The sequence below is a fragment of the Rousettus aegyptiacus genome, unplaced genomic scaffold (assembly GCF_014176215.1).
Source record: "Rousettus aegyptiacus isolate mRouAeg1 unplaced genomic scaffold, mRouAeg1.p scaffold_m13_p_8, whole genome shotgun sequence".
NCBI lineage: Eukaryota > Metazoa > Chordata > Mammalia > Chiroptera > Pteropodidae > Rousettus > Rousettus aegyptiacus.
The window spans coordinates 107,402,854-107,423,706 of record NW_023416311.1 but is presented as its reverse complement, the minus strand read 5'-3'; the positions used below and the strand labels follow the sequence as shown (position 1 = coordinate 107,423,706).

The window sequence follows — 20,853 nt, the reverse complement described above, 5'->3', positions numbered from 1 at the left end:
TGCGGCCACAAAGCCCGGGCCATTAGAAGGGACGGCCATCCGTCAGAGCCCCGACTCTTGATGAAATGTCAATGCGAAAGAAATACAGACAGATAGGCCTTACATGTCTGCCGCTGTGCCTCCCCGCGGCCATCACAGTGTCCTCTAAAAAGAGTAAGCAGTTAAAAAAAGAGCGCTGAACATTTAGTCCCTCTAAAACAGTATTTATGATAACAAACTCTTAAGCTGATAGAAGAGGGAAGATACTGTACTAATAGCCAAAAGCCTATCAGATGAAAAGAATTAGAATGTTAAAAACCATACCCCCCGCCCCCCGCCCCGTATATACGTGTGTACACACAAGGTCACTCAGCTGGCTCGTGGTGCAGGCGGCCGAACTCGGGTCTTCTCACTGGGTCTTTCTATTTCACCCTGATGCCTCATGAAAACAATTCAGTGGCTATGGAACCTTGGAAACTATACTCCAGGTCATCTTAACAAGACCACTGTGAGGCCAGTTTCCTTGGGAAGAAATAACAGGCCAGGAATGGAGATCCATATAAAAACGATCATGAATCCCCAGGCAAGAGACAAAACAGTTCTTAAGCATTTTCAGTAACGAAAAAGACAGCACATTGCAGTCATAATTAACACGCGGCCCTTCACGAGGCGACATGACAGTGCAGGCCCCAGGCCCGAGACGGAAGCGTCGGAATCCGCATGTGAAACGAAGCCCCGCCTCCTGACGGATCTCGGTCGAGCTGGCTATACCTCGTATGACACGTCACATCTCCGCCCTCATTATCATGCTGAGCTGTGACACCTTCGCTGTTGCCAGAGCTCCTAAGGGCATGTGAAAAGGACACTCGGTGTCCTGCTCTGTGTCTTAGGGGGGCCGTGTGACTGTCACTTGAGTGCATTTGCCAGGCGTCCATTTGGAAGAGGAGTGAAGCAAATGCCGAAATACAAACGGTGCAGAAAAAAACGGAGGGTCCGGAAGCAACCCGGAGAGATTTGTCCAACGAGCCTCAGAGCACAGGCGGCCCATTGCCTTGTGCTGGCCTAAAAACGTCACGCAACAATTTCTTAGTAAAAACACGAGAAAAACTTTCAAGCACAGCACCTCTGAGAGTGTTTGATTCTGAGATGACTGATACTCGCCCGCCAGGAAGCATCCACCACCAAGGAGTGCAGGCGGCCTCGGCGAGGACGGAGCCGTCTCCCCAAGAGTCCCGAGGGCTCGCTCCCGTTTCCTCACGTCACCCAGAGTCTGGTGAGGTTCCCGCCACGCGACAGGCACTCTGTGAACGTGCGACTGTTATTAATTCAAGTGTGCTTTAATTCCCTCAGAGATCGCAGATGTTCGTTTTTCCTCATGCTATTTTCCCCATAAATGCCGTGTAAGAGAAATAGACTTGTCTGCAAACCTTGTGTTACAGAAGAGGAGCCGACGGCCCCAAAGGTTAGTGCCTCGCCTGGGACCAGGGAGGAGCCACCAGCCCGGGCTCAGGAGCTCTCCCAAGCCAGGCTGCTTTAAGTGCATTGCAAGCAGGCGATGGAAGGCTTACTCTCGGGGACTAAGTGTACCCAGACTGCTTGGTTTTGTAGTCATGAGTGTGGTTTAGGATAAGAAAGAAAGCCAAGAAGATTAACAGATAAACTAACGGGCAAAAGGCCCAGGCCAAGTTGGGTCGAACTCTACACTTGTCTTTTCTGGTTCCTCGCTCCCTAAGGGGTGCTGACGCAGTGACTCAGAGGGAGGAGGCCTCGTGCGCACCCCCAGGCCTGCGAGTCAGTGCCTCTTATCCAGGGCCGACAGCCACTTGGGTGCAAAGGCCTGGAGGATGCTCGGGGTAGGATTCCCTCCTCCTGTCAGAAGAGGGGGGTTCAGCGGACGCTGTGGACCGGAGCCTCTTCTCCCCGCTTTCTCCCGCTCAGGCTCCCCTCCGCCCCGCCGAGGCGACGAAGGCTTTCTCAGAGAGGCCCACGCTGTAGGCTCAGCCTTGCCGCGGCTGGACAGGGTTTGCGTTTCTTTTGATCTGCAACCACATTTGGAACCTCTGGCAAAAGGAAAACAGGCTCCTCCATTCTCCAGCAGTGTTCGCTCTGCGCCAGGTGGCACCGCCCTTCCCATGGAAGACTCGTTGGTTCTTTTGTCCACTTAAAGTCACAGGGCATTGAGTAGCCATGAGTCACTGGTTTTACACTGATGCCAACTTCCTCTTATTGTACTCCTCTGGTCTGATTTCCTTCCTTTGCAGCTGGTTTTGGGACTCTCAGAGCTATGGCTTCTCACGTGGAGCTGGACCCAGTCTTCGCGCCCCGCGTTTCTCACGCACGGGGCCGTGTGGTTCCCAAGGGAACGGTCGTTTTCCTGGCTCTGCGGCTCCTGCCCCGGGCTCTGCAGATGGGCTGCGGAGCGGCTGCCGGGCCCCGGGCCCGGGGGGCATGGCCGCAGTGGGGGTGTCCTCGTGGAAGCCCGTGCCCCGCAGCGGTCCGACACTGTGCCTCGTCAAGCCGCAGGGCCTGAGCCGACAACTGGGGCGCAAGGAAGCTCAGGGAAGCTCGTCTATCTTAAAGGAATTGGCATGGAAACCGGTCTCTGGCGATCCAATCCGGCTGTGGAAAACATGCCTCTGAATTTAAAATTCAAAGTAGAACTTTAGGCTCCCTTTTCAATACTTCTCTCCAGCCCTTTGGGAAAAGAAGGCGGGTTGCCAGACTGTAAGTAGTGGGCAGCAGAGGGGCAAGTCTTTGGAATCAGACAAATTAGGATTCAGATTCTACTTCTGTCAGTTCCTATCGGAACGACCTTGGGCATGTCGTTAGCCTTCTCAGCAGATGTCCTTGTCCATAAAATGATGTCCGCCACCTCCCTGTAAACTGCGAAGACAAAGTAAGACTACGTTTCTAAAGCACCTGGTCTGATGCTGGCTTGTATTTGTTGTTATTTGGCCGGCAGACTTTCTGAACGACGCTAAAGTGCTTGTTCGATGGCAGAAACAGCCTTCCAAACTTCTCACCCCTCACGGCCCGGCTAAGATGCGACACAATTATACACTCAACTGGCTGAATGACAGATACTTTCAAAATAGAATAAAGTGCCATGAAAAAAAAAACGCTCAGTCTCGCCCTATGGACGGTTCTCACACTGCCCCCTCCTCCCCTCTGGAGTACTTAAAAGTCTGGTGGTTAATTAAGAAGTTATAACCGCATACCAAGAACCAAAGAGTAAATTAGCTATGTAACATCTTCTACCTTTCACCTTGTGTCGATTCACAGACTTTACTGGCTTTAGAGACTGGGGTGGAATCTCGCCACTCAGAGTGTGGCCAGACCACGCAGTGCCACACCCACTGGGAGCCTGCGGGACACGCAGAGTCGCAGGCCCTGCCCAGACCTGCCGATGCAAAATCTGCATTCTGACAGATTCCCGGGAAAGCTGCAAGAGCATTGAAATTTGAGAGGCCCTATGAACCCCTCCATCGCTGAGAGGAGACGGGCCGCGGATGCCAAAGGCGATGCCCCAGGACTCAGGAGAACAACATTCTCCGCGGCAAGCTAACTGGTGAGGTGGCAAAAAGGTAAAACCTCGGACCCTTCGCAGTTTCCGCTTCACCAGGGGGCATGGCCGGAGGAGGGGTGGACAGCGATGTGGCTTGCTCAGGGGTGCTCCAGGAGGAGCGCAGATGGCCATGGCCCATGGCCCCGGGCAAGGGCGCTGCGCCACACCCTGGGGCGGCTCGGCGAGCGGTCCCTCAGATGAAGCCCTTACGCCAAGCGCGAGTGGGGGGAGGAGCGACGCGGAGAGGGCGAGGTGGGGGGAGAGCCCCCCCCAGCTTCAGCACATCGCTTGCTCTGACTTTCCCACAATGCCCGTGTACGCCGCTCCCCGGCGAGGACAGTCTCTGCTCATCGAAATTCTGTGTGCGTGTCCAGATGCGGAGGGTCTCAACTTTCCCATGTTCATTTCACAGCATGTTAATCAACAACGTCCATGTTGTTTATTGCCCCAGATTTCTCCTCAGCCCACAGGACTCCTCCAACATTGTGGGTTGTCGACAACCCTTCCTCCACACTGCCCGCTGTCCATCGAATCCACGTGGAGCAGCAGCGCCCCTTAGCTCGGAGCTCAAGCTCTCCCGTAGGTAGGAGTGCTGATAGATAAATGGGACGAATCCGCACTCTTCTAATCAGACTCAGGCCGTACACTCAACTGCCATCTTCGGAATGCACACCCGCGTCAGAACTTGCATGCTTCGACTCTATCGTCTTAGCTTTCCTTCCCTTCATTTCCCACCTCCCACAACGCCCCCCCCCCCAAAAAAAAAGAGTGAACAGCAATTGTTTCTCTGCGTTTGGTCAGACTGGCCCAAGAGGCTCTAACTTTCATTATCACGACACTGAGAAAACGTGCTTCTAAGGAACACTTAACAGGTGTCATTTATAATCTTTATTCTCCCACTTTTAATCTTTGGTCTTGATATATAAATACAGAAGCTACCCAGAATAAACGGTTAGCGGTGGCAGTCCAAGTTTTCGGAAGAATCCCTGGAAGACCCTGGGAACCCTCTCTCCCACCTCTGCCCGAGTGCCCTGGTGTCCCCGGAGTATGGCAGCCACGGCCCTCCAGAGAGTCACTTCACCGGAGTGCGCTTCCGCTTTCCTGGCTAAGAAAACGTGGGGTCGGACCACAGCCGTGGTCCCCCAGCTCTCATTCACGAGACCCCTTTCTTTAGCTGAGCTGACATTCACGTACCGTACAATTCACCATGCGGACCGTCTAAGGAACGATCCAGAGGCTCTTTCGACACCGCGTTGCGCCACAGCGCCCTCATCCAATTTCGAAACATTTTCGTCATCCCCAGGAGGAAGCCCTGAGCAGTCGCTCCCCTCCCCGGCCCCTGGCGGCCAGGACTCTGCTTTTCATCTCTCTGAACGTGATTACTCTGGACATTTCAAATAAATGGAATCATGCAACGTGTGGCCTTTTGTGTCTGGCTCCTTTCACCGAGCATAACGCCTTCGGTCCCGTGTTGTAACATGTGTCAGCACTGCATTCTTCGCGGCTGATGATTCCACTGTACGGACGTTTCGTTTATGATTCGTCATTTGGTGGACATTTGGGTGGTTTCCCTGTTTTTGGCGAGTGTGAGTAATGATGCAGTGACATTCATGCGCCAGTGTTTGTTTGAACACCTGCTTTCAGCTCACGTGGGTACCTGCCGGGTCATGTGGCAGTGCCGTGTGGGACTTTCGGAGAAACCGCCAAACTGCTTTCACAGCAGTGAAGTCTTTTTTTGTTCGCTTTATCAAAGAAAAAAAAAAAAACTTTTTGGTAGTAAAAAACACGTATCACAGAAGTTTCCACCGGGGCCATTTTTAAGTGTGCAGCTCGGCAGCGTGACGTGTATTTACGCTGCCGTGACACAGGTCCCTAGGGCCTTTCTCTCTTGCGGAACTGAAACTCTGCGGCTACTCGCAGCAGCTCCCTCTGCCCCTCCCGCCCTGTCCCTATGAACCTGACTGCTTGAGACGCTTCACGTAAGTGGAACTGCGCAGTTTTGTTCTTTTGCGACTGGCTCCCTCGGCTGGGGAACGGTGTTTAGAAGCTAAGATCTGAGGCCTCGGGATGCTCATCGCCACGTGAGCGTCAGCTCTTTAGGCCCGTGCAGTGAACACGGCTAGGAAATACAGGTACACACACTAACCGTACCCTCCCCCATCCATATCTCTGTACGTACGTCTATGTCTGTATGTCTCCACCATCCATCCATCCATCCATCCATCCATCCATCCATCCATCCATCCAACCATGCATCCATTTAAAACTACAAGTTCACTCTAATGCCCCCAATTCAGATTCAATACCACAAAGTTCATTTTCGGCTTCTCTTTCCTGTTTTTAACCTCTTTCTTAGACAGTGAGAAACTTGGCTTCCACTACCGACAACATATTTACTTATTTGTTCAATTTTATTATACACATAAAGCAATTTCAGAATCGCTAACCCACACCTGCAAGAAACACATTTCCTGAATTATGGCATTCGCTAATGCTTTTTTGTCTTCAGCCTTATAGTATCTAGTCGGAATCTATCTTCCAAAGTTACTTACTTACATTAGGTCTTTTCTTCCCACTCCTTTCAATTGGTTACATGAGCCATTTGTATAAATTAGATTCATCTGTTACTGTTCGTATTCCACTTTGGGTCTCGCCCACACTCTGGGTGGTTTGAATTTTGAGCTTATTTTTGGGGTCAATGCAACAGGGCCACAGTCCCGATCGGAGCTGCACGGACAGCTGAGCTCAGAGCAGAGCCGCACCTTCCGCGTTGATTCCGCCCCGCCCCCTAACCCTTCGCCCCAGCCCCTCCCTGCCCGGCCCAGTGCACACCCCAGCCCTTCCGTTCCAGTTTGTCCTTCCGTCACCTGTCCTTACTAACCCTGCACCAAGCCCTATTCATGGTAGGGCCTCAGTACGTGTCTGACGCTAGACTGCATTCTCTAGTGGATCCTACTGAGTCCGAAGTCCGTTCTATGTCTACAATTTCTCCTTTACATAATGAAACTTGTACTTCATCTCAACTTCCCCAACAAAAGGCTTTGGGGGAAATCATGGCTTTCTTTAATTGGGTCAGTTCTGAGAGGGAATCCAGCAGCCACTCAGGAAAGAATTAGTTAACAATAATGGAGCCTATTTCTGTCCTAGGATATGAAGAGCAGCAGGTAACTAGAACTCGGTTTGATGGGACCTCTCGGGCAGCATTTTCAAATTTCTGCTACCTTCTCCCTCAACCTGTTTTTTAAAAAATGTAGCAACTCAAAACAGTTTGGCAGCATAGGAAATTATTTGTTAATCTTGAAAATTACAAGATTAAAGGGATTAAGGGTAGCATAAATACTTGCAAGGAAAATAATTACAAGTAAAAGTTGTGGTTTTCATTTTTTTTTTTTTTTGGTCACATAATAAGCTCTTCAATGCTCTAGTTGTTTGTTTTCTCTGTAATCGATATTTGATTATCAGATTGATGAGGAAGGAAGCCAGCAGAGATGAATCGGTAAACGCGAAGCCGGGTTAGAAACTCTGGGAAGGAAAGCAAAGGGTTTTGCAAACGCAGCTCTAAGGAGGAGGCTGGGATCTGAGACTATCATGTCTGCAACTCTCGGACACAAGCATGAAAACGTAAACTTCTAGGATTAGGGTAATGTGGACGGTTAAGTCACATGCCATAACATTTCCAAGAAAATAATTACATGTTGATAAATTCTGCAACTAAATAGGTCTTTCCACATTTAGAGTATTTCCAGTCGCCTGAAACCTTGCTGTAAACTCATAATTAGACCATTTACTGATGGCGAGGACGCACGGCGGGAATTATGGGCTTGAGGAATATGGAAAAGGTTACAGGCAACCCCAGAACCAGTCCTTGTTGATCCTAAACTTATTCCATCCATTCAGGGGGCTTCTGCAGCACACGAGAGGCCTGGCTTCCCAGGGAAGACAGACTCAAGGCTGAACTCCGGCCTGGACGCTGACCGGCTCTGTCGTTGGCTGGGTACGCGCCCTAAGCCTTGGTTTCTTGATAGGCGTGGAAACGTCGGTTACTGTGTTGGCACGTTCACCCCAGCAGACCGGCGCCATCAGCTTTAAACCCCACGTGAAGCACTTAGTGGTGACCAGCACAAAACAGGCGCTCAGTGGGCAAGCGCGGAGCGAGGGCTGTGGACCTGGCGGCCAGCCCTGGAATGCTGGCCTTGCCACTCATTCACTGTGTGAATTTGGAAAAGTCGCTTAACCTCCCTGAGCTGCTGCAGTGGGCGTAGTAATCTGGGAGAGGCATGATAATCAATAACCAACTCTGAAATGGGGATGACAGCAGAGAAGCTGCGAGCATCGGATGAATTAACAGACGCAGAGCACCTGGAACAGGGCCAGAACCACGGCACTCTAAAAACGCGTGACGAGGATTAACTAGACTTATTCACTCAGCCCGCCAGACAAATGGGGAGCGCCTGGCGGCGCAGGTAAGCTATTATGCAGAGTGCCAGGCCCGGGGCAGGGGCTCCAAAGGAGTTGTACTGGCGATATGTCAACAGATTACGAGTCCACAGAGGCTGACCCCATCTGTCCACGGTGTGTCAAGTGGTTTAACCCACGGTGGTCAAGAGAGAAGCCAAAGTCAGGAGGACAGGAGTGAACACACCCTTAAGGAACATATTACAGCAAGTTGGCTACACGGAACCAACATACGCTTGCGCATACAGTATGCGAGCCCTACTCTGCAGGCCGCCCGCTCCACAATGCTTGGCTCCATCGAGAACAAACTTCATGGTAAGATGCTAAAGCCTAGAGTGCTGGGTGCTCGCTCCTTCCGCCTGCGATCATTCATCCTCTGGCATATTTATTTAAATGGCATATCTTTGATAAATGCTGTATTTTGCCTCATGAAAAAAATCAATACAAAGAAAACCAATGGGCTGTTCTGTCCTTATCTGTAAACATGCTAGTAAATTATCCCCTCGCTGTATTGGCACTGTGCTATGCAAGAAATAGCGGTCTGTACCGTATTCCACTTAAACTCATCCAGAAGAGCATGTTTCATGAACTTCCGAAGATCTTTTTTTCCCTAGGAAAGGCTTTCTCTCTCATCCTTTTTCTTCCTTCTTAAGGAAATAACTGAATATGAAAAAAGGACATTCCGGGTTTCCTAGTGGAGAAATGATTACAGGCCCACATTTTCTCACCCTCAATTCTGCATTTAAGAATTTTCTGAACGCTCAAAGTTCCCTTATAATTTGTATGGAGGCAAAACTTGACCTGAACTGACCCCAGTCTGTAAGTTTGGAAAATGCGTCTCCGTTGGCGTAAACATCAAGCGCAGATGACAACGTGCTGCCGGAGACCCCACCGCAGGCGCTGGATGGAACGTGCTGTTCCATTCCCCTAAAATCCGTATCAATCTCCTAAAACCCCTAAATTTCTTAATTCTGAAATAAATCAGGCCCGGGGTTTTCAGATACAGGATGGTGGACCTCTAGGAGTTACTGATCCAAACACGGCTTTGTGAAAATAGTCAGAGAAAAAGATAATGCTAGAATTTGCTTAGGTCGACTTCTTTTTAAACCAGAGCTTGGGCCAAGCCTTCATGTTGCTGACCTCGTGATTTAAAATGGTAAATAATCACTCAGAAACTTTGCCCCAAATTTCGTCTGCGCCTCAGGTGATGGCGCAGTAACTCACACCATCCGAGGGTCCACAGAAAGTACCGAATGGTGTAGCACACACACGACAGACATGGGAGCCGCCGAAAACGTGCACGTCCTTTTTCAAGGGCAGAAGCTCGTGGGAGCTACCTCGTTGGAAGCCCAGCCTGGTCTGCACCCACGGGACCGGGGCGTCCATTCCTGCCCCATTAGCCCGCAGGGCGCACAACATGGGCGGGTGTACAGTCCCTGCGGACGCGCGTCTCTGGTGCGGACAGTCGGGAGACCACCACCTACGACCCAGGACGATGCCGCGCTGGGCCCCGAAACACGGGCTCGCTGTTGCCCACGCCTGTTCCACACTTCCTTTCCTCCTCTGGCAGAGATGCTCTCCAGGGACAAGTTGTAAGGCAGCAAGCTTAGCGCTCACGTTCTTCTACAGGGCAAGTTCGGAGGGAGGCGTGAGTTTGTGGTGCGTGCTTGCGTATTACGAGGTGGATGGAAGTGAATTCGTATTGAGGTCCTTGAACCAAACTTGACATCAGACCCCCGGAAGATAACGGGTAATAAACAGCGATGGGGGAATGCAGGGAGATGAGCCGTCCGGGACCCGGGGCGGCTGGGCAGAGATGCCGTTTGAGGACCGGCCCGGGCGAGGCCGTGCTGGTGGCTGGTGTGGCTGAAGGACAGGGAGGGCCCGGGTGCTTGCGGCCACCTTCAAAACCAGGAGCTCTCTAGCCTGGCCACACCAGCGCCAGGCCTGCCCCAGACATTCCGCTACTGTGGCGTGTCCTAAGGTCTCCAGGCTACCGCCCTGGACTGACAGCATCCTCAGATTTAGTCAGGAAAGGGGGCGGGCTCCAGACACCCCATTCCTCCCCTCTAGGAACAGATCCGCCACCTCACTGCTTAGGAAAGAAAAAATACACAGCCGGGCCGCACAGCCCAGGCTTTATCAGAAGCACAGAGCGGAGAACAAAGGTTAACGTTTAACTGAGAAATGCTTATCTGTGAACCGTGAACTCTCCCACCTGGGGCTCTCCCATTCTTGGTCATCCTTGTCTCTCTCTTCTTTGGTGTCTCCAGAATGCGGGTGTTTCTGCACGATCCGCATTCCACCGGCTTTCACTAGAAGGAAAACAAAGCGGGGTGTGATCAAGAGCTAGCTGGAGAGTCTGTGGTTGCCCCAGGGCCAGAGTTAGTCCAGACCACCTGGCAGCGGCCATGATTAACTACAGAAGTTAGTGTTGTTGCGGGGAAGATCCGAAGCTGCCTTTTACTCCAGATCCACTCAGAAACTCCCCAGGCTCTTGTTTATTCCTTTGGTCTCCTCATAAGTATTTCACAAGAGCGGAAGTGTCACCAGAGTACCAGCCATGGGGGACAGTGGCTGCTTGCTTTAGGGTCTGCACAGCTCGATGCAGCAAAGTCCCAGTGAATCCCTGCAATGCTTTTTCTTTAAATTCCAAATTGTCCTGCATTCTTATTTTTAAACCACAGTTGACAAGCAATATTATATTCGTTTCAGGTGTACGACATTTCTATACCTTACACAAAGGGATCACTACGATAAGTCTGTAACCACCTGTCACTGTACATAGTGTTACAATATCATTGACTATTTTCGAAGCTGTATTTGCATCCCCATGACTTATTTTTGTTTCTTAATCCCCTTTCCCATTTCTGCCCATCCTCCTTTCCCCTCCCCTCTGGAGATCATCGGTTTGTTCTCCGTAGGTATGGGTTTGTCTGTTTCATTTAGTTAGTTTGTTTGTTTTTCAGATTCCACATTTAAGTGATATCATAGGGTATTTGTCTCCAATGATGCTTTTGATGGGGTGATACAGCCACATGGCGGCATGGGACAGTCACTGTGCCAACGGTCACAGAGGCCACTCAGGTGGCAGCCAAGACTTCTATGGTAGCCTTTCCCAAACTGTGTCATGAAGCTTCAGTATTGGCAGGTGCTAATTTAGTTTTTTTAAAGCGGCCTTGCATCACGAAAGCCCAGGACAAGCTTCTTGCCGATGCTGACGAGCAGGAAGGAGAACATGAAACCCCCTCTGGCGCACACGCTTCCAGCATGTGCGGCTTTAGTTTCCCTGGGAGAGTTTGCCAGGCCCTGGCTTCGGGAAGCTGACGATGCACGCTTCACGGCCAAGGGTGCCCAGCAGCGGCCTATCAGCAAGAGGCAAAGCAGGGTCTTATTCGTTTCTTGTGTTTTTAATTTTTATATATTCAATTGTTTGACATACTTGTCTTATAGCTATATATCCAATTATTTTATTATCTGACATCTTTGAGAGTTTAAGCCACTGTTTTTCTCCAGGGACTTTCACTTTTATTGGGGTGATTGTGGATTATGAGCTTGTCTTCAGCAGGGCTTTATCTGTGGGGACCTTCTGGGGCCAGATCCCTTTGGAGGGGTGCTATACGTGCTTCTATCAGGCCAGGAGTACAGGTATCTGGAAACCCCTTTTATGTCAGATTCCTTAGAAATTGTCAAACTGTGTAAACTTGAACCTGCAGCCCATGTAAGGGCAGGCTGCGTTCACAAATTTTCAAGAATACTTTTTTCTCCACTCAGAGCCCAGGCTGCAACAGACCAGCTTTCTTGCCACCCTACTGGCTCCATTCCTCTCCCCCCACCCCACCCCCTTTCCAGGGGCCTGGCTTCTGAGCACCCACTTTCTGCTGGTGTCTTGGGCTAAACGAGGCCGTTACAGTGGGCTCTCATCCAGTCTGACTGCTGTCCTTGTGAGAGAGACACCAGGCCCCTCCCCGCCTCCTGTAGGCCCAAGGCTCATACCGACTGTTCTGAATTTCGGTTTCTTCTCTGGGTGTGATTCCTAGGGATTTCCCTCACTTTGGGCTCAAATTAAAAAAAAAAAAAAAAAAAAGAGGAAGTAAACAAAAACCACCATTTGCAGGTGGCTTATCGAGATTTCCCAGGTTAGGGTGTGTGCCACATTCTAAGAGCTGGAGACTGAAAATAAAAATCCGCAGTACATCTAAGGTTATTTCCCACTCTGCCGGCATGCGATTGGGGTGCTATGCATGCTTTTCACCAAAGGAGGAAGCTGGAAGAGCTGCCCCACGAAAATGTTTCTTTAAATTCATTCTCCTCCCCCATATATCCCAACCCATCCTATTCTCATTAGAAACTGATTAAAAGTGCTGCTATAGGCTGCACTGTGGTCCCTCCAAATTCACGTGTTGAAGCCCTAACACCCAGTACCTCAGAATGTGACTGTACGTGGAGCCAGGCCTTGAATGAGGTGATCAGCTTAAAACGAGGCTGTTGAGGTGGAGCCCTGGTCCAAGAGGACTGATGTCCTTATGAGAGGAGGGAGAGACGCCAGGGAAGCAGGTGCACGGGGGAAAGGCCACATAAGGACACAATGAGAAGCCAAGGAGAGAGGCCTCGGGAGAAACCAGACCAGTCAGCACTCTGGCCTTGGACCTCTAGCTTCCAGAATGACGGGAAAATAAATTTCTATTGCTGCAGCCACCCAGTCTGTAGTATTTTGTTACAGCAGCCTGGGCAAACTAATACAGATGCCTATTTAAAAATGATTTCTGAATCGTTTCAACTTGGCGGATACAAAACTTTACAAGTAGAAATCACCGATGTTTTCTATAAACTAACTAAAGGAAAAAAGGGCTGTGCAACTAACTACGAAGAAAACTGATATTGACTGTCGAGGTGATATTTGTCATGTCATCTGACACTCGTGCGGAAGGGCCTCCCCTGCTGTAGGTACACTTGTCAAGGCGCGGTCACTCTGCATTGGCACTTCGTTTAATTTAGTTTATAAAAGCAATTAACCTCATCAATCCTTCACAGAATGTGTGGTGATTAATGTGGCAATGAACAGTGGCAATAATAATAATAACTCAAGGCTGAGACAGATTCATCTTAACTTACAACACTGCCAAAAAAATATGACAGCACACGCTTGCCGTGATTGCTTTATCATTGTCGCTGGAACTCTTCATTTGTGAAAATACAAAGCAGAGCTATTTTTGCAGGTATCTTTTGTGGAATATTTGCAAATACAAGTATTTATATGAGAGACATTAGAAAAAGAATCTTGGATTTTTGTTGTGGTTGTTACTCAAACGAGAGCGTCAATCTTAAAGAACAACAAGCTTCCTCTCAGCAGAAGTGCCATGCAGAGGCGAAGGGCAGGATCGAGCCAGACTTCTGTTCAGATCCCAGCTCTGCCAGTGTGTGTGTGTGTGTGTGTGTGTGTGTGTGTGTGCGCGCGCGCGCTTGCGTGCACATGCGCATGTGCACTAGGGAGAATTGCTGACTCTCGGTGCCCAAGGGTCCTCTGTCTGTAAAGAAAGGGTGACAGTGCGCTCCCCTCAGGTGTCACGGCTCATGCTCAACGTGTTAGGTAGCTGGTCAGACATGAGCGACAGGGGGAACAAAGGAATGGGGGTCCAGCCCAGAGCCCACCCCCAAAATGTCCTGTTGGTAGTTAGAGAATCCCTCCTGCATCCCCAGAGACAAAGGACAGGAGGGTCATAGTCTTAGCTGCCATGATCCGCTACAGATGTCTGTACAGAAGGTACTACCCTAATTTACTCACAGTTTAAACTTCATTTTAATACTTTGTTTATGCCTGGAAGTTCATGAATCTAAGTATAAAAGACTGAATTCTGGGTAAGCACATGCGCACTAGGCAAAGAGTTATAAAGCAGCCAGGTGTCAATCACTTGCCAATCACCTAAGATCACCTTTATTACTACCCATCACGGCCCCAAATATACCACAGACCATTCTCTCCCCCAGGGTTACCACTCTCCCTCTTCCCTGGCTGTAACCTGTGCCCCCCATAGGGGTACGTGACCTCATTTCCATGTGGTCAGCAGGTTTTAGGCCTGACTGGTCTTCTACTTCATACTGTGCTTCTAATAAATGAATATCTCTCATATTCACTGAGTTGAAATTCATTTCCTCACCAGCAAGAAGGAGCTGGAGGTGTGTGTGTTACTGGAACTCCGATCCCTCCCACGGTAACAAACAGAAGGCTGGAAAGATCCATCACTGGAAGATAGGCAGGGGGATGAGAGGGGCCTCCCCAGGATCCCTCCCAGACTGTAGGCACCCCGCGAACCAGGCTGTGGTTCCTAGCAGGGAGCAGAGAGGGGCAGCTAATTCACACAAACGTCCCCAAAGCGCTGACTTCAGGCGTTAGAGCAAGACTTTGTTTCTGCTGGAGCAGAGCTCCTGAACTCATTCAGAGGAAGCTCGCCCATCTCCGAGAAGACAGAACAGAGCCCCAGAGCGGCGGCCAGGAGGCAGCCTGACACTCGGGCAGAGCCATGCAGAGGCAGGCAAGCGGCGTGGGGGTGGAACCCGCCCGCCCTGGGAGCCGTGAGGTTGGGTGGGACCAGGGCGGAGGCCCCTGTGGGTGAAGGGAAGTGGCTCCACCAGGAGCTGGGGCTTCTTGGCTATGAAGACACCGCCCATGAGCACGGCTCCGGGACCTGGTGGGGGCCTGCGAGAGTGGGAGGGGCAAATGGCGAGGGGCAGGGGGCACCTGTGAGGACTCCGGACCTGACGGCGGGTTCCAGGAACCAGGGCCGCGCCCTGCCCGGAGGCCGCGTGGGGCGCTGACGAGCACCCTCAGGTCCGTGCGCAGCGGGCAGGAGCGAAGGCTCGTGCTCGACAACGAGCCCCTGATAAATGCCCGAATGTGCGCCCCCGGCAGTTTCAGTGTAAGGAAGCCGAGGAGGGACGAAGGGCGACTGCCCCCTGCGCTTAGGAACGTAGACCAGAGGCGGGAAGCCCCTCAGTGACCCAGGGGCAGCCGCACTCGCTTTCCGGAGGTGGACGTGAGGTTCAGAGCCACGGTGTGTCGCCAGGGCCTGGAGCTCTGCTCAGCGCTACACAGGCCGGGCTCTGTGTCCCGTGACAGTGCGTGCTCCACTCTACGGTGGGCCCGTGACCCGAAGGCCAGACTGTTCGGTGACGGGGCCAGGATGGGGGCCCCGCTGGACAGCAACGGGGCCGAAGCGGTCGGTGTGTGCGTGGTGGGGGGGCAGGGGGCAGCTGCGGGGGAATTCTGGGGTACAGGAGGCAGATTTCAAACAGGGGAAAGTCGGATCTGTGCCTGGAGGAGCTCCGAAGCCTGGCGCCAGGGACCGGAAAAAGAGGTGGGGACGGGCTACGTGTTCGCCGACCCCAGCCCCAGCCTCCCTGGCAGCTGGTTGGAGCCATTTACCTGGACTGTGACCACGTATGGCCGGAAAAACTGGAAGGCAGCGCAGTGCGGCCGCCCCCAGAGATAGCCGCATCCGAGGGCTGCGGTCCGCGGCCAGGAGGAACTAAGGTTGCTAATCAGCTGACCTGAGGATTATTCTGGATTGTTCAGGTGAACTCGCTGCAATCACGAGGGGCCCGAAATGTGGGAGAGGGCCAGAGCGTGAGACGGGAGAGACTCGACCAGCCACTGCTGGCTTTGCAGGTGCGGGAAGGGGCCACGCGCCACGGAACGGGGCCGCCCGTGAAAGCTGAAGAGGCAAGAAAATGAATTCTCCCCAGGAGCTTCCAGAGGGAACCAGCTCTGCAGACACCTTAATCACGGCCCGGTGACGGGCTTTGGACTTCTCACCCCCGGAACTGCCAGATACCGAAGTTGCGTCCCGTCACGCCTCCAAGTTTATCGTGCTTTGCTGCAGCGGCCACAGGAAGCGGATGCGGCGGCACGTGCCGCTCGGGCTGCGCCGTGAGGCCCCCGCACCGCGGCCCGCACCTGCCGCCCCTCTGCAGCGACCGCGCTGCCACGCGCCGGGATGGCAGAGCAGCTGTGTGGCGGGAGGGGCCGCCGGGGAAAGAAATAAGGCTTGACCTGTTCGGCCACTGAGATTTTGGACTGTCTGTTACCATAACGAGTCGAACACAACTGCAACTAGCACAGTATTTTACATGAGTGAATCGTCCCTATCTAGACAGACTTCCGAAGTCGGGAAGAGGAGAGTGACCACACGAGGGGAGAACGCACCGGGCGTTGTGGGAAAGGACGCGCCCAGAGGAAAGGGCACTAGAGAACAGAGGTAGGTCTTCTCCAGCCCACCCTGACGGGAAGCTTTTGAAAAAATGCAGGGACTAAAAGGGCCTCTTCTTCTGCTTGGTGGGTCAAGAGCAAAGGCAGGCAGACCTCTTTCCTGTACCGTCAGGTGTTGACGGGTGACTGGGCTGAGGACTGGAGGCGCATGCTTAGCAACCCTGTGACTACAGGGTTAGTACAATAAACTAATTAGTCTTCCACTTCTAGCAAGAGTGGCCCAGGGGACATAAAAAACACCTCCTGCAGATGACTCAGGGAGGATTATCGACCACGACCTTTGAGACACACCCTGAACGCATGTCTGATTAAGATAACTGAGAATCGAATTATTTTAAAATGTACTAAAGAAATCAAAGTGGTCTATTTTCCATTTTACTTTCAATAAATACAGTTGTGTCTATATTTGTTTGATTCAGTTCTGGAAGTGACGTGAAGTCTACTTTTTGTAACCATACGTCAGACTAGTAACGTTCAAAGCTACCACATTTGATTTATGTGAACTTTACTGACATATGGCTTCGGCTCCCCTGGGAAATGGAGGGGAACGAGGACAGCAAAACACATTCACCAGGGAGACGTCATCCACATCACTGCTGTGAACGCACGGAGACCGGCAGGAGTGGGTAACAGTGCGGCTCACGGTTACGTCCCCTTTCTGCTGGGGCAGCCTAGCCCTGCCATGAGATGAAAAAGAACCTCATTCTGACCCTGCCAGTCTGTATGTGCAATAACTCTCATAAGACAGGCAGTCTCACCCCATTTCTTTACAAATATTTTGTAGTCGAGAGCAGCGGAGGGTCTGAGTCATTACGACTTGATCGCTTTCACGGCGGGCGGGGCACCGCCGGGCGAGGCGCCAACTCGGCAGTGTGCAGGGCTGTGCATCACGCTCTTCAGAAGCCTCCGCTTCCGATGTGGCCTCATTCATCTCACGCCTTGGGAGGAGGCACACGGTGGGCGATGGAGCCCCCTGCTGAGAAGGGCTGCTGAGGTTCCAAGAGGCGGAGGCCCTACAGGCCGGTCCCCCCGAAGTCACTGGCTCAGGGGAGTCAGCAAGGAGACACTCCAGTTTGGCCAGTTTTAAAACGGAGCTGCCTTCTTTATCCAACTGTAAGGTGACTGCTAGTCATGAGTAGGTGCCACGTGCTCTGAACAACATCAGCGATGGGGAGCAGCATGTGCCACCCCAAAAGGCTAATTGGAGCTGATTAAGAACCAGCAGACAAGGAGAAGCTATCCTTCGTAAGGGACACTTACACAGGGACATCTCCATTTGTACATGTCCCCTCTCTGTGCCAGGAAGGGAAGGATGAGTCTGAATCACGAAAGAATCTTAAATCTGTGCAGCAACCTCACCCTGTTCATCTTGCTTTTCCTAGAAACGGGCTTCCCAAAGCTGGCTTCCCACTCCCTAGTACTTTTGTCTTTAGTGGAAATTGGTATTTAAGGTGGTGGCTTGGGGCACTTGAGTTGTTACTGAGTTTTCCTGGGTCTCTCCCATGCATACGTGTTGTTAAACTTTTTTTTTCTCTTGTTAGTCTATTATAGGATATACGGGGGGTGTCTCAGCCAAGAACCTGTAACAGTAGAGGTAAAATTATTTTCCCTCCTCTGCATCAGGCACATTGTAGCACTCACCAAACGCTGATTTGCATTATTATGATGCTGCCTAAACTGGCTGAGTCCTGCCTGCAGCACCACCACACCCCGGAGTCGGCTCAGAAGTAGAGGGACATCGCAGGCCCCATGTGTGTGGGGAAGTGAGAAGGTGCTCACGGGCTCTGGAGAAGCTCACTCAGGAGCCATTTATGGAGTATTTTGCGCCAGGCACTGTGCCAGCCCTGGGGATGAAGATACCAATAAGACCCAGCCCTGGAAGGAAGGAAGGAAGGAAGGAAGGAAGGAAGGAAGGAAGGAAGGAAGGAAGGAAGGAAGGAAGGAAGGAGGGGGGAGGGAGGGAGGGAAGCAGACAGGCGGAGGTCAGGGGATGTTGTGGGAATGCACAGGAGGGTATCTGGTTCAGACAGCAATAACGAGAAAACACAAAAGAACATGAAGATAGTCATGGAAGAGAATTTTATTTTTTCCGATAGAAGATTTAAGCACAAGTTTGAGTTATCCAACTTAAGCACTTAATAAAAGCGTTTCTGACATTTTCAAGGCTGTCATCTTAATTTATGAACTGTGCTCTTGGCTGTCCTTGATTATCCTTTATTACAGCAGGTCTTAAAAAATTTTTTTTTATTTTTTAAAACACCTACTCTGCAGAACTGCCTACTCTCTGGCCACTCTAGAGTAAACAAGCACACCCTCGGCTTTCTGCCGAGGCGGCTTTCTCACAGGGGCCTCTGCTCCACAGGAGAAAGTGGGCCTGAGAGGCGCTGCGAGGAGGCAGAACGCTCCGAGGACAGAAGTCCCGTGTCTAGTCTGTGCCTCGGGGCCACAGTGCCAGGCTCTTTCTCCAACTTTGGCCAAGTGTGACTGGACTTGGAAAGTGGGGAGTGCCGGTGAGAGCTCCTTAAGCAGCTCCTTCGAGAATGGGGCCCCAAAGGTTAAAGGTCCTGCCTTGAAGTCACTTGAGTTTATCTGTGGGATTAGCTGCCGTTGGACTGGAATGGCACTCCAGTGGCAAAGGCAGCCCTTCTCTGTCACTTTCCTAGAAATGATCTGGCCCAAACCTCCCATTTCACACACTGAGCCCTGGAGAAATGACGGGCCTCAAAACTTAGAAGCCAAGGTCACTGCTACCCCAGCACAAACAAGCTGGGGTCCTCTCCCCTCCACAAAAGGAAGCTATTTAATTTGTAATTCACAAAGCCTAGCTGTTTACCTCACGATTCTGAGAAAACCAGAGTCCTTCATGAAATTTCTCTGTCCATATGTTAATAGGTACAGTTCGCGTGTCTGATCTTAAAAACCTCCACGTGGGGATGCGTCTGTGTGCAATTCAGTTACCATTGCTTTGGTTTGGTACCATTCCAACATAGGTGCTTTACTGCCTGCCACTCGTTATCCTGGGACAGGGTCGCATAAAGGAAGGCGTCCCTTCCCGCAGCGCTTCCCAGGTCATCAGGCAGCTGGACAAGGACCCGCCGCTGTGGCAGGAATTAACGATTGGAGTTACCTTTAAAGAAAGTCTCCCTGATATATTTTAAATAGTGCGACGTGAGGTCCCCAAAGCCTATCTCCCACCCTAGTGGAATCCCATGCCTCTTAAGTCCACAGGCATCAGTTAGTCATCTTTATCCCCTCGCACGTTAGTGTTCTTGTCGAGAGCTGCTTTTGCCAGTTAAAAAAAAAAAAATTTACCTTGGAATGTCACATTTAAAGAATTGCTCTATTCACTGTGTTGAAGCAGAGAGTGAGCACCCTGTAGCGGGGGATGGAACCGAGGTTATGGAAATCGTCGCTGTAACACGACGGCACGAAGGTGCCCCCCGAAGCAGCCACGTTTCACTAAGGTTGTCATGCCGCGCCGGAGTCTGCAGCGCTATGTGTGCAACGAAGGCCCCGGGCGGGTCCACGCGCCGGGGCGACCCGGCTGCTGGGACCCACGGGCCCTCCCGTCTCTCCCGGGGTCCTGCCCGTTTACGCGCCGTCGCAGGGCAGGAGCTGCGCGCGGGGCGCGCACCAGGGCTCCGGGGCGCGTTGCCCAGGGCGCCCCACTCCTTCCTGGGGCGCCTTCCCCGTCTCAGAATTTAGCGGGGGTGAAAAAGCACACAACCCCCCCAAAAACCTCGAAACACACAGAAAAGAGCCCCAGTTTTGATAAAACGCTCGGCGTTAAGGAAACGGGAGCGCGGGGGTGGGGGGTCACAGTGACTAACGATAAAAACGATTCCCGCTCCTTCGCTTCTCGGTCGGCGCGCGATGCTGCCGGCCCCCAGTTAGCCAAACCCTGACCGTCGGTGGCTCCGGCCCCGCGTCTGCCGCGAACATCCGTGTCCTCTGGGCGCTCACCGGGGCCCCGTTTCTGCGTTTGCGTTCGGGCGCTGGGCGGCCGCGCTCGGCCCCGCCGCCCCGATCTGCACGCGGCGGCCCGGGCAGGCGGCGGCCCGCGGACCGTAAGGAAACGGCGTGCGCGCGGGGCCGGGTGTGCCCGGCGTCCCCGCGGGCGACGCGGCCCGGGCGGGCTGGCCAGGCCCCGCGCGCCCCGCGCCCCGCGCCCGAGCCCGCCCGGGGGACCCGCGCCGCGAGACGAAGTGGGAACGCGTCAGTACCGGCGGGCGGGTGTCCAGCCTTCGTCTCGAGCTTCCCCTCGGGAGGCGAAGACATGGCTCGATCGCCTTTCTGGGCGACGGCGACGGCGACGGCGACAGCTGCGAGCTCGCGGGTCCGGAGCGACGTGCGCGCGCGGGCGCGAGGCCGGAGGGAGGCGGGCGCGCGCGCGGGGCGGCGGGGGCGCGCGCCGGCAGGGTTAGCGACGTGGCGCGGCCCGGCCCGCGCGCGGCCGCGCGCTTACGTCACGCCGCTGGCCCCGCCCCGCCGGCCCCGCCCCGCCGGCCGCGCGCGCCCCGTGTACTGAGCCTGCGCAGTCGGCAGCGCCACGTTGGAAGTCGGGGCCGCGGGCGGAGGAGGACGGTTA

At 52.7% G+C, this 20,853-nt stretch overlaps 1 protein-coding gene across 1 annotated transcript in view; it reads right to left on the bottom strand.

Annotated features, from left to right (window-relative positions):
• LOC107498626 (death associated protein) overlaps positions 1–20,647 on the bottom strand; it is a 44,490-nt gene extending 23,843 nt beyond the window's left edge. The window contains exons 1-2 of the mRNA XM_016121961.2: positions 20,489–20,647; positions 10,218–10,314 (exon numbers count right to left, since the gene is read on the bottom strand). Of these exons, the coding sequence (XP_015977447.2) occupies positions 10,218–10,314; positions 20,489–20,543 (152 nt within the window). The 5' untranslated portion in view covers positions 20,544–20,647. The remainder of the gene's footprint in view (positions 1–10,217; positions 10,315–20,488) is intronic.
• Positions 20,648–20,853: the final 206 nt, after the last annotated feature.